This window comes from Symphalangus syndactylus, chromosome X, assembly GCF_028878055.3.
Source record: "Symphalangus syndactylus isolate Jambi chromosome X, NHGRI_mSymSyn1-v2.1_pri, whole genome shotgun sequence".
Lineage (NCBI taxonomy): Eukaryota > Metazoa > Chordata > Mammalia > Primates > Hylobatidae > Symphalangus > Symphalangus syndactylus.
In genome coordinates, this window is record NC_072447.2 from 44,313,173 (window position 1) to 44,326,994 (window position 13,822).

Genomic DNA, 13,822 nt, shown 5'->3' on the forward strand with positions numbered 1-13,822 from the left:
TTGTCTGAAGAGGGTGACCCCAGTTGTGCAGAGAGAGAGTCTTGGCTTTCACGGGAATCATGGTGAGGACTCTGAGGGCGGATGAGAAGACCTCTCCCCAAAAGAGGCACATTCACAGAGCCCTGCCGCTGCTGTCAGGCCTGTGAGGCCCAGGCAGGGGTGGCCTGTGTGGCACGCTCAGATTTCCACGGTGGGGGCTGAGGGAGGTGGGGGTATTGTTTTGAGGCTGGCGGATTTGGGTCAGCACGCATATTCGTCCCAGGCTGCTAGATACTGAGGTGAGGACCCCTAGTGGAGACGTAGGGACCAGCAACGCTAGAACAGTGACGTCCAGTAGCGTCCTACCTCGGTCGTCAGCCCTCAGGCGCCACGGGCTGCCGGATGTGACGCATCCTGACTTCCGCTTTGAAAAAAGACCCGAGCGGATGTGGCTCATCCTGACTTCCGCTTTGGAAGCGAGGACCCGAGCGAGTAGGAGGGGTGCAGCGTCTGGTCAGCCAAGGGTGAATTCTCAGGACTGGTCGGGAGTCAAGGTGAGGACCCTGAGTGTAAACTGAAGAGACCACCCCCACCTGTGACAAAGAGGGCCCCACTAAGTCCCGCTTCTGCATTTGGTCCTGAGAGGCTCCGGTAAAGCCGTCCGGCAGTATTCCACCGGGAAAGTTCCAGGGCAGGGGAAGGGTGGGGGGAGGGGCAGTCACGGGGGAAGGAGGCTTGGACGCAGGGAATAGGCCTCATTCTGCACATAGGGTGGGTGTAGGGCCTAACTGAAATCAATTTGAGGGCCCTAAATGTGGACTGAAGAGAACATCTCTTACCCTTAATAAAGGTGGCCTCACTAAGTCTCGTCCCTCCAGACGGCTCTGGGAGGCCCCACAGCCTGGAAAGTATCAGGGAGGGGAGGGCCTTGAACCTAGGAAGCAGTCCTGCTTCTGCTCATATGGCATCAACCTAAAACCTAACTGGGGTTAAGGTGAGGACTCTGAGTATTAATGAGTGGACCTCTACCCAAAAGAGGAGTCATGCTGAGCAGTTCCCAGGCCGAGGTGACACTGGGTTTTAGATGGTCCCAGGCTGAGATGACAAATGCGGAGCAACCTGACTTCCTCTCCAAGGACTAAAGAAGTTGAGGGCTACATCCAAGACCCACATCTGCTGCCAGCAATAGGAGGGTCAGGGCAAAGCTAGCAAGCTGAGATACTCTCTAGTTTCCTCTGGAGGTGGTCTCAGGGAAGTGAGGGTCTTTGTGTAATGGGGTAGGTCTAATACAGCAGAGAGACCCAGTCTCTAACAGGAAGCAAGGATGTGACACTGAGTGATGAGGAGGGGACTCCAACCAGAAAGGAGTGCCACATAGAGCCCACTCTTGTTGTCAGACCAGGGAGACCTGAGCATGTTGGCATGTTGAGTTGCACTCACTCTCCCCAGGACATCTCAGAGAAGTGAAGGACCCCATTAAAGACGGCAGCCTGGCCGGGCGCGGTGGCTCACGCCTGTAATCCCAGCACTTTGGGAGACCAAAGCGGGTGGATCATGAGGTCAGGAGATCGAGACCATCTTGGCTAACACGGTGAAACCCCGTCTCTACTAAAAATACAAAAAAAGTTAGCCGGGCGTGGTGGTGGGTGTCTGTAATCCCAGCTACTCGGGAGGCTGAGGCAGGAGAATGGCATGAACCCGGGAGGCGGAGCTTGCAGTGAGCCGAGATAGCGCCACTGCAGTCCGGCCTGGGCGAAAGAGTGAGACTCCATCTTTAAAAAAAAAAAAGAGGGCAGCCTGAGGTCAGCAGAGGGAGGGTTTCCAGGTTGTGCCAGATGTTATGGTAAGAACTCTGAGGACTGCAGGGGGCTCCCACCCCATATTAGTGGGAGCCACACAATCCTCAGTACTGTCAGCTCTGAGAGACCCCAGGCAGAAATGTCAAGCAGAGGTGCCCATCAGTTCCCACTCAAGGGTAACAGGGAAATGAGGGTTTTGATCTGAGGGTGGTGATCACTTGTCAACAGAAGTAATGTATTAATTGGTCCGTTCTGGCATTACTATAAATACCCAAGACTGGGTAATTTATAAAGAAAAGAGGTTTAATTGGCTCACAGTTCTGCAGGCTGTACAGGAAGCATGATGCTGGCATTTGTTCAGCTTCTGGGAGCAGGGCTCAGGAAATTTACAATCATGGCAGAAGGTGAAGGGGAAGCAGACATGTCACATGGCCAGAGCATCAAGAGGCCAGGGGAGGTGCTACACACTTTTAAATGACCAGATCTCATGAGAACTCACCATTAAGGGGAATGGTGCTAAACCATTCATGAGAAACCTGTCCTCATGATCCAGTCACCTCCCACCAGGCTCCACCTCCAACACTGAGGATTACAATTAGACATGAGATTTTGTGAGGATACAGATCCAAACCATATCAGGGAAGAATCTTAGACCCTCTCATGAGTCAAATTTAGAGGTTGAGTTGGGACTGTATGTGGGACCATCTATCACAGGGCAGTTATCTGCCTGCCACAGCTTTTACTTTTGGGAAGACCACATTTGGTCAGATAAGGCCACCCTCACTTCCTCCTATGGGTTCTCAGGGATGTAGGCCTCAGTTCAATAAAAAGGAGAGCTGCTTTACCGGGAGTCAAATTGAGGAATCTGAGTGAGAATTCAAGGGACCACTGAACCCTTAACAGTGGAGACAGCAAAGAATCCAGTTCAACCCTTTATTTTCAGCCCTTGAAAGCTCAGGAAAGGGTTATCAGGTTTAGTATCCCCCTCTCTTTTTTATATAAGATCTGAGAGAGGTGAGATTCTTAGTCTGAAGGTGTAGCCACCACTCAGCAGAAGGGGGCTAGTGCCAAGCCCTACATGAAGCCAAGGTGGGGACCTTGAATGAGAGCTGAAGACTCTAATGATTCCAAGACATCAAAGACCCCACTGAACTCTCAGCACTGGGTGTCACTTGTCAGGGTGGTGGATTGAGGCACCCTTTCAATTTCTTCTCATGAGTTCCAGGGAGCTTTGAGGTGTCAAATTCACAATAGCGGAAGGGAGTGGCTCAGGCCCTGCCAAGACTTCATATGATAATCCTAAAAGTTAACTGATAAAACCCCAAACACCAGAAGACAGGAGGCCCCACTGCCAGTACCTCCTGTCACCAAGCCCAAGGCAGGGCTGACAGAATGTAGTCTGAAACTCACTGTAGGGGTTCTGTGGTTCTTCTCTGGTGTCTCAGGGGAAAGGCTGATGAGGACAACAGGAGCCCTGTGGCTTTCTAGAACAGTGCCTTCAGGGAAACTTGCAAAGGCAGGCTTCCTTCAATAAAGCTAAGATGGGGCCTTCCAGCTGAAGGTGCTCACAGATCTCATTCTCCCATCTCCAGGTATACTAACCACTTATTCTCCTGCCCACATTTCTTGGTGTACCCAGCCATCATGCCTCGTGGTCAGAAGAGTAAGCTCCGTGCCCGTGAGAAACGCCGCAAGGCCCGAGATGAGACCCAGGGTCTCAATGTTCCTCAGGTCACTGAAGCAGAGGGAGAAGAGGCCCCCTGCTGTTCCTCTTCTGTTTCTGGGGGTGCTGCTTCAAGCTCTCCTGCTTCTGGGCCTTCTGAGGCCCAGAAGCCTCAGAGAGCCTCAACCACTGCCGCTGTTGTGGCTGCAGGTGTTTCATCCACAAAATCTAAAAAAGGTGCCAAGAGCCGCCAAGGTGAGAAAAATGCAAGTTCCTCCCAGGCCTCAACATCTACTGAGAGCTCAAGCGAAGATCCTCTAACCAGGAAGGCAGGGATGTTGGTGCAGTTGCTGTTGTACAAGTATAAAATAAAAGAGTCCGTTACAAAGGGAGAAATGCTGAAGGTTGTTGGCAAAAGGTTCAGGGAGCACTTCCCCGAGATCCTCAAGAAAGCCTCTGAGCACCTCAATCTTGTCTTTGGCCTTGAGCTGAATAAAGTCAACCCCAACGGCCACACTTACACCTTCAACAAGGTACATCTCACCGATGAAGAATCCCTGCTCAGTTCCTTTGATTTGCCCAGGAGCAGGCTTCTGATGCCTCTCCTGGGTGTGATCTTCTTAAATGGCAACTCTGCCACTGAGGAAGAGATCTGGGAATTCCTGAATATTTTGGGAGTCTATGATGGAGAGGAGCACTCAGTCTTTGGGGAACCCCGGAAGCTCATCACCCAAGATCTGGTGCAGGAAAAATATCTGGAGTACAAGCAGGTGCCCAACAGTGATCCCCCACGCTTTCAGTTCCTGTGGGGTCCAAGAGCCTATGCTGAAACCAGCAAGATGAAAGTCCTGGAGTTTTTGGCCAAGGTAAATGGTACCATCCCCTGTGCCTTCCCAACCCATTATGAAGAGGCTTTGAAAGATGAAGAGAAAGCCGGAGTCTGAGCCAGAGTTGTAGCCAGGCCTTGCACTACTGCCATGGCCAATCAATCTCCCAAAGCCAAGTTTACCTGCTGTTCTCGCCCCCAATGAGGTCTTAGGCAGATTCTTTACTTTGTAATTCAAAAGGCCTGTTAACCTTTGTTCTTGTTATGCATGAATAACTTGTTGACTTTTTTTTTCTCTTTTTCAACTAGTGTTTCTTTCAACAGGTTTATTTAGATTCAGAATGTAAATTTACAAATAATATAGATCACCCTGTTATTGCTGTTTTTCAGGGACAGTAGAAAGTGTTTTGTTTTTTGAGTGAAACAAGTTATTAATAAAAATCCTTAAATCACTTTTGTAATCCAGGACAAGAAAATGTGGCATTGGAATAGAAATATCTTTGGAAATGTGAAAGACCCCATAGTGAAATATTTGGGATCAGAAGCTAGAGGGGTAAAAATGGTCAATTCTTGGTTTACTTCATTTAATCTTTCTTTTCATAAAGATACATACCTGGATTTGTTTGTGTTATTCAAGAATGTGTGAGAAATTAAATCATAGTTAGTTAATCCTCTTGTTTATGGCTCTTACTTTAAATATTTTAATTGAGCATCTGTTCTTTGGGAGTCTTCCTGCTTGTACTGGGAATGTTTAGTCAAAGAAGATCAAGCTTGTGCTCATGCAATTGTAGATTCTAGGAGAAGCTGTCATCATGGAAGAAGGTGAGATACTTCATAAAAAATAAAAGACAGGAAAAAGAAGTGATGAAAGCAATAGTTTTCATTGCTAAGCAGCATTTTGGCTGAATGTGGTTTTTCAGTCTTAGAATGTTGCGTATTCTGGACCGGGTGCAGTTGCTCACACCTGTAATCCCAGCACTTTGGGAGGCTGAGGTGGGCGGATCACCTGAGGTTGAGAGTTCGAGACCAGCCTGACCAACACGGAGAAACCCTATCTCTACTAAAAATACAAAATTAGCCAGGCGTGGTGGCGCATGGCTGTAATGCCAGCTACTCGGGAGGCTAATGCAGGAGAATCGCTTGAACCCGGGAGGCGGAGGTTGCCGTGAGCTGAGACTGCGCCATTGCACTCCAGCCTGGGCAACAAGAGTGAAACTCCCTCTAAAAAAAAAAAGAAAAAAAAAATGTTGCATATTCTCTGAGATATCCTGGATTTTTTTTTTTTTTAATCTCAACCGAAAGGTTGGTAATGTCTCTGATCAAAATCATCGTAGTAATTGCCACTTCCTGATGTCTCAGTTGACGAGACAGGCACATTTGCATGCATTACTTATATTCCGTCAGTACTACGAGATGGGGCTTATCAAACCCACTTTACAGTAAAGAGTCTGGGGCTCACTGAGTTTGGTAATTTGCCAAAGTTTACAGGGCCAGTAGTGAAAGGGTTGGGATAAGCCTCCTGATCTGAATTACCCTAGAGCCTACCCTGTTCCACCCCTCTCAGCCTGAGGCAAACCTTGACAAAATATTTCCGTTTTCTTCTCATTACTGCAGAATATGTTTCAGGTGATAAAAAGAATAACCTTGTAACTGAAACTAGTAGATTGGAATACATAGCCACAGCAACAATAATACCAAAAAAAAAAAAAAAACCTGAGAGGTATAAATAAGTAAAAGAGACAATATTCAGTGACAGTATGATTATCTACATTCGCAATGTTAGATAACCTCAAAAGATCAGGGGCTCCCCAAATCATCCTGAACAATCTCTTCCCTGTAGAAAATAAATCTATCAGAACAGAAATTACATGAGAATGTAAGGCTGGCTGATAAAGAGAAGAAATAAATCAATGTGTCTTATCTCTGGCTGCCCATCTCCAATCGTAGGCCCCCTGCTTTGTGCTACAGCTTTGCGGTATCACACCACTCCTAGGACAGGGACCCTTTCTCTGCAATGTTTACAGAGAGGAAATTGTTCTAGAATTTGCAGAGATGTGGCATTTTGCAGGAAGCATTTAATCCAAGAGACAGAGCCAAGATGAGGGCTGGGGAAACCAACATCCCAGAATATCAGGCAGGGATTTAGCATAGACCATTCCCTTCTGTTCTCAGACACGGTCCTAGGCTGAGCTGTCAGTCTGAGCATCCCCTCACATATTCTTCAGGTGTCTGAGAGACATAAGAGCCCTAAGGGCGGCATCCTCAAGTCAGTAGAGAAAGGAATCCCAGCCTCTTACAGGAATGAACGTAATAAACCTAAATGAGGATGATGGAAGGACCCAGCCAGAACAGTTGGGGGCCTGTAAAGTCACGTTCTAATTGTTAGTCTTGTGAAGCCCAGAACTGTCCTGGTGGACACTGACTTCCAATTTAGGTCCCAGCAAGGTGAGGACTTTGGTCTGAAGGCTATGGCCTCAGGTCAGTAGGGAGTGGAATCCCAGGAAGGGGGCAGAGTCAAGGTGAAGGCCTGGCCTGTGGATATGGGGACCACTTAACCCATAACTGGCAGGCCTGCCTCTAGTCATTCCTTTGCTATTAGCCCTAGGAGGCCCAGGGAGGAGCTGGCAGGCCCAGGTGCCCCTGTCTTCTTCCTGGAGAATCTCAAGGAGATGAGAGACTTGATTTACAGGCTGGCCTCCCAGTTAAGCAAAGAGTGGAATCCCAGATCACGATAGGTATTAAGGTAAAAATCTCATATGAGGAAAGAGGCAAACAACTGCTAGAGAGGTGAACGGAGAACAAGGATGTCCTTAGAAAGTTACGCCGGGCTGGACGCAGTGGCTCATGCCTGTAATCCCAGCACTTTGGCAGGCCGAGGTGGGCAGATCATTTGAGGTCAGGAGTTCAAGACTAGCCTGGCCAACATGGCAAAAACCCGTCTCTACTTAAAAAATACAAAAATTAGCTGGGCGTGATGGTGGGCGCCTGTAATCCCAGCTACTTGGGAGGCTGAGGCAGGGAGAATTGCTTGAACCTGGGAGGTGAAGCTTGCAGTGAGCTGAGATCACGCCACTGCACTCCAGCCTGGGCAACAGAGAGAGACTTCATCTTAAAAAAAATAAAAGAAAAGAAGGTTATGCCCTGGGAGGCCATAAGCATAGCTTTCAGGATGAGGTTACCCCACATTTGCTGAGGGGAGGGGAGTGGTCTCAGGCATATGAAGTCCTTGGACTAATAGGGGAGGCCCCATTCAGTAGAGGGAAGAGATTGGCTCCTTAACAGGATTCAACATGATGACACTGAGTGACAATGAGGGGACCCCTCCCAGAAAGAAGAGGGTCACATAGAACCTTGTCCCTATTGTCAGTCCTGAGACTTGGACATGATGACGTGATGTATCATACTTCTTCCCAGGTAATCTCGTGGAGGTGAAAAATATTAACAAAGTGGGCAGCCTCAGGTCAGTAGAGAGAAGATTTCTAGGTTGTTGCAGAAGTAAATGTGAGGACCCTGAAGACTGAGGTGAACACCTACCCCATAACAGTGGGGGTAACACAGATTCCCTCCACTACTGTTAGCCTAGGGAGAACATGAGCAGTTATGGCAATATGAAGCAAATTTTACTGCTTCTTAGGGTGTACCAGGAAATTGGTCTTCAGTCCCCTTCATATGGGGAGATAGGCCTCAAGTCGAGACAGGGAGGATTTGCACAGGGTGTGACAGGAATAAGGATGAGGAACCTGAAGAGTATGGGACCACAGACCCCACATCAGTAGGAGCCACACACAATCCTCCCTACTGTCAGCCCTCAGAGACCCCAAGCAGAAATGTCAGGTGGAGTTTCCCATCAGGTCCTACTCAAGGGTAACAAGGGAAGTGAGGGTCTTGATCTTAGGGTGGTAGTCTCACATCAACAGAAAAAGAAATCTTAGGCCTGTCCAGAAGTTAAAAATTTAGGACCCTGAGTTGGGACCCTGCATGGAACTACCCACGATAGGGCCTTGAACTGCCTGCCACAGGTTTCATTCTTGTGAGACCATTGGCAGGTATATAGCCAGATGAGGCCATCCTTGCTTCCTCTTGCTGGATCTTAGGAAGGTGTGGGCCTCACTTTTCGGAGATGTCATCAGGTCAAGAAGGAGGGGATCCCCAGGCCCTGCCAGGAGTAAAATCAGGGAATCTGAGTGGAGACTGAGGGCACAACATAGCCTTGAATAGAGGGGAAAACAAAGTGTCATGCCCTACCCTTTGATATCAGCCTTAGAAGACTCAGAGCAGGGCTGTCAGGGGAGGCACCTCATCACTTCTTTATATACGGTCTAGGGGAGGGGAAATCTTTGGTCTGAAAGTTCAGCTACCAGTCAGCAGAAGAGATCCAATACATGCCAGTCACTATGCCAAGTGCTTTCCATTCATTACCCACATCCTGCCAGTTCTGCCAGACAGGGCTTACCAAACCCATTTCATAGAGGCAGAACCTAAGGCTCATAGAATTTAGTAACATGCCAAAGTCACACTGCTAGTAATGACAGGGCTGGAATGAGAACCCTGGTCTGAGTTAGTCAAAAGCCCACACTGTGCCACTCCTCTCAGACTAAGGATGACCTTGTTCCGTAATTAACTTTTCCTCTTGTTACTGCAAAATGTACCAGAGGCAATAAAAAGACTGTGGCCAAACTATGGACTGTAATATATAGCCAGAACAATAAAAATATCAAAATAAATGGAAGGTTTGAGTAAGGAAAAAAGTAATATTTTGATGACATAATTTACATACATATGTGATGTCCAATAAACTCAAAAAATGAGGAGGTACAAAAAAAATCATCTGACTCAGCCACTTCCTTATAAAAAGTAAATTTATCACGACAGAAGTTACATGAGACCCTAAATCTGGCTGGGCAAGAATAGGAGATGGACATTTGCTTTTTCTCTTACAGCCCACCACCTCTCCTGGGCCCCCTGCCTTGTGCTGTAGATTTCCCATATTGCATCGCTCCTAGGGCAGGAGCCTGTTCTCTGAAAGGTTTGCAGAGAGGACACTGCTCAAGAGTTGGTAGAGATGTGGCATTTCCCAGGAAGCCTTTAATCCCACTGGCAAGAGCCTGTATGAGGACATACATAAATCATGACTGGAAAAACAAACACTGCAGTAAATTGGTTATTACAAAAAGACTAGCCCCTGCCTGCTTTCAGACCTAGAGGGTCCCAGGCAGAACTGTCAGAATGAGCATCCTCTCATTCATTTTTCACAATTGTCAGGAACTTGAGAGCTTTGGCCTAAGGAAGGCAAGCTTAGGTCAGGAGAGAGATAAGACCCAAGATCTGTTAGATATAAATGCCAGATCCCTTAAAAGTAATTAAGAAAGCACCCATCCAGAACACTGGGGTCCTGAAGAGTTCAGGCCCTGCTGTTGACCCTTGGAGGTCCTGAATTCTATGGCTGGATGAAATATAGAGAGGCCTTGAAAGATGAAGCAGAGAGAGCCTGAGCCAGAGCTGTAGCCAGGGCTGTGCAACTGCCATGGCCATGGCACATACCAGAGCCACGTCCAGCTGCTCCTCCTACATCTAGTGAGATCTGAGACAGATTATTCACTTTGTAGTTGAAAAGATAAGTCAACATTCTAAGTAGTGGAGAGTCAATTTCGACCTAGGGCAAACACATTGTATATCTTCTTTTTGTTTTTGCTCTACTTGAATAATTGGAAGATGTATCTTTTTTATTTTTGGTACTTTTAAAATGTATTCGTTTTAATAGAAGATTTATTTAGCTTCAGTATCTGTGTTTATGAATAACACGGATAACATATTTATTTCTGTTTTCCATATATAAATGTAAAAGTGCTGGTATTTTTTTTATCAACAAATTGAAAATCCTTAGGTCTCTCTTTGTGGTCCAGAACAAGATAACATAGCATATGAATAAGGACTTTTTTATTGTATAAATTTAAGTTGTACAGTAGGATGTTTTGATATACATATATGGCCACGCACCACACACGATGATGTTTCAATCAGGACCACATATACAATGGCGGTCTCATAAGATTATAATGGAGCTAAAAAACTGTATTGTTTACATGTGTGTGGTGATGCTGGTGAAAACAAACCTGCACTACCAGGCCTATAAAAGTATAGCACATACAATTATGTGCAGTACATAGCGCTTGATACTGATAATAAACAACAATGTTACTGGTTTATATCTTTATTATACTATAGTTTTTTTAACCAGATTGGTGCAAAAGTAATTACATTTTTTGCCATTAAAAGTAATAAGAATTGAGACGGGGTAGTAGTAGTAATAATAGTCTAGTAATATTAAATAAGTAGTAATATTAATAGGTAGCACTATTAAAATATTAATATTAATTAATAAGTAGTAATATTAAAAGTAGTAATAATTGAGACGGAGTCTTGCTCTGTTGTCCAGGCTGGAGTGCAGTGGTGCAATCTCAGCTCATTGCAACCTCTGCCTCCTGGATTCAAGCAATTCTCCTACCTCAGCCACCTGAGTAGCTGGGATTACAGGGGCCTGCCACCACGCCCAGATAATTTTTGGACTTTTAGTAGGGATGGAATTTCACCATGTTGGCCAAGCTTGTCTCGAACTCCTGACCTCAAGTGATCCACGCGCCTCAGCCTCCCAAAGTGCTGGGATTACAGGTGGTACTTTTATTATTATTTTAGAGTGCACTCCTTCTACTAATAAAAAAAAAACGCTAACTGTAAAAACAGTCTCAGGCAGGTCCTTCAGGTTGTATTCCAGAAGAAGGTGGTGTCATCATAAGAGATGACAGCTCCATGCGTATTATTGTCCCTGAAGACCTTCCAGTGGGACAAGATGTGGAGGTGGAAGACAGTGATATTGATGATCCTGACCTTGTGTAGGCCTAGGCTAATGTGTGTGCTTTTGTCTTCATTTTTAACAAAAACGTTTAAAAATTTAAAAAGTAAAAAATAGAGAAAAGCTTATAAAATAAGAATATAAAGAAAGAAAATATTTTTGTACAGCTGTACAATGTGCTTATGTTTTAAGCTAAGTGTTACTACAAAAGAGTCAAAAAGCTAAAAAAAATTAAGAAGTTTATAAAGCAAAAAAAGTTACAGTAAGTTAAGGTTAATTTATTGTTAAAGAAAGAAAACTACTTTAGAGAATTTAGTGTAGCCTAATTGTACAATGTTTATATAAAGTCTATAGCAGTGTACAGTAATGTCCCAGGCCCTCATATTCACTCACTATTCAATCACTGGCTCACCCAAAGGAACTTCCAGTACTGCAAGCTACATTAATGGTAAATACTCCATACAGGTGTATGATTTTTAACAATCTTTTATACCATATTTTTTACTGTACCTTTTCTATGTTTAGGTACACAAATACTTAGCACCATGTTACATTTGCCTATAGTTTTCAGTGCAGTCACATGCTGCACAGGTTTGTGGCCTAGGAGCAATAGGCTATACCAAATAGCCTATGTGTGTAGTAGGCTATACCACCTAGGTTTATGTAAGTATACTCTATTATATTTGCACAACAATGAAATTGCCTAACAACGCATTTCTCAGAAAGTATCCTCATCGTTAAGCAATGCATTACAGTACATGATGAAATGCTTACTACAGGTAAGCAATTTAATATATCCATTATATCACATAGTTACCTTGTTTTGTGGTAAGAGCAGCTAAAATCTACTTATAGAAAATTTGCAGTATGCAATACAATATTATTAACTGTAGTCCTCATACTGTACTTTAGATCTCTAGATTTGTCTTACAAAACTGCAACTTTGTACTGTTTGACATGCATCTCTGCATCCCCTCCCCACCCTGCCTCTGGTAACTACTGTTTTGTTCTCTTTTTCTATGTATTTAACTTTTTTTCTTTTTAGATTCTACATATAAGAGATATTAATAGCATGCAGCATTTTTCTTTCTGTGTCTGGTTTATTTCATTCAGCATAACGTCCCCCAAGTTCATCTGTGTTGTTGCAATGGCAGAATCTCTTTCTTTTTCAAGGCTAAATAACATTTTTAAAAATTTTATCTTAGTTTCAGCGGTACATGTGCAGGTTGTTATATAGGCAATTGCATGTCATGGGGGTCTGGTGTACAGATTATTTCATCACCCAGGTAATAAGCATAGTACACAATAGGCAGTTTTTCCATCCTCACCCTCCTCACACCTTCCACCCTTAAGTAGGCCCCAGTGTCTGTTGTTCCCTTCTTTGTGTCCAATGTTTAACTCCCACAAAGAACATGCAGTATTTGGTTTTCTGTTTCATTGTACATATATACCACAATTCCTTCATCCATTCATCCATTGATAAACACTTTTGTTGTTGCCACCTCTTGGTCATTGAGAATAATACTGCAGTGAACATGGGGGCACAAATATCTATAGGAGGTGATGATTTCATTTCCTTATGCCCAGATGAGGGATTGCTGGGTCATATGGTAGTCCATTTTTAATTTTTTGAGAAAGCTCATACTGTATTCCATAATGGCTGCACCAATTTGCATTCCCACCAATAGTGTAGAAGGGTTCCATTTTCTCTACACTCTTGCCAACACTCATCTCTACTGGGTTTTTGTTTGGTTGTTTTTGTTTTATTTTTTTATAATAGCCTTCCTAACTTGTGTGAGGTGATATGTCACTGTGGTTTTGATTTGCATTTCCCTGATGGTTAGTGATGTTGAGCACATCTTTGTATAGCTATTGGACATTTTTATGTCTTCTTTGGAGAAACGTCATACAAATAGTGATTTTTCTTGAGTAGTGATTATCTTGGAAATGTGATTGAACACTGTATTAAAAATTGTTGAGATCAAAAAATTTTTTTAAAAAAGGTTGTCTATTCTTGGTTTGCCTAATTCCTTTTAGTCTTTCTTCTTATAAAATTAAGAGTTACATATCTGGATTTGCTTAGATTATTAAAGAATGTAGGAGAGATTAAATCCTGATTTACTGGACTTCATACTCACTCTCTTGTTTATTCCTTAATCATGAATTGAGCATCAGCTCTTTGGAAGTCTTCATGTTAGTACTGGGAATGTTTTCCCCAAAACAAATCAATTTCTTGCCCATTTAATTTTAGAGTCTGGGAGCAGCTGTCATTAAAAAAAAAAAAAGAGATGATGAGGTGCTCTCTAAGACTTAAATAACAAGTACAAAGGAGGAATGAGAAAAAGAGGAGGTTTGAGATGAGAGCAATCAAGTCTAAATGCCCTGAGGCAAGGCAGTTTGGAGTGTTAGGAAACCTCAAGTCCCCCATTGGGAGGTAATTTTAAGGGAAACTACGTGGTGGGCTGGATGAGGCTGTGGGAGGGGCCAGGCCCTCAGATGGTGCCTCTCAGAGGTGTGAGACAAAGCCTTGAATGGGAAGTAGTTCTTAACAGTTATTTTGTGCTCACGGATAAACCAGAGAGAATCTGCACCTGGGGCAGGAATGGAATGTGCCCTGTGCTCTTGTCCCAGTGCAGGAGAACATAGTCACAGTGCACAAACTAGGTGCTTTATACAGTTGGTGCATTTCAGTGTTGACAGACTAA

At 44.5% G+C, this 13,822-nt stretch overlaps 1 protein-coding gene across 2 annotated transcripts; it reads left to right on the top strand.

Moving 5' to 3' along the window:
- Window positions 1-440: 440 nt before the first annotated feature.
- On the top strand, window positions 441-4,936 carry MAGEB2 (MAGE family member B2). Of its 2 annotated transcripts, none has more exons than XM_055268617.1 (2): window positions 441-533; window positions 3,418-4,936. In XM_055268617.1, exon 2 carries the CDS (start codon window positions 3,423-3,425, stop codon window positions 4,383-4,385), a length of 963 nt encoding a protein of 320 aa, XP_055124592.1. In that variant the 5' UTR covers window positions 441-533; window positions 3,418-3,422; the 3' UTR covers window positions 4,386-4,936. The 2 variants fall into 2 exon arrangements, with proteins under 2 accessions (XP_055124592.1, XP_055124591.1); XM_055268616.1 differs by having other exon boundaries at window positions 463-533; window positions 3,371-4,936.
- The last annotated feature ends 8,886 nt before the right edge of the window (window positions 4,937-13,822 follow it).

Coding starts and splice junctions, on each gene's coding strand:
- MAGEB2 (XM_055268617.1), top strand. CDS start 3,423: ATGCCTCGTGGTCAGAAGAGTAAGCTCCGTGCCCGTGAGAAACGCCGC.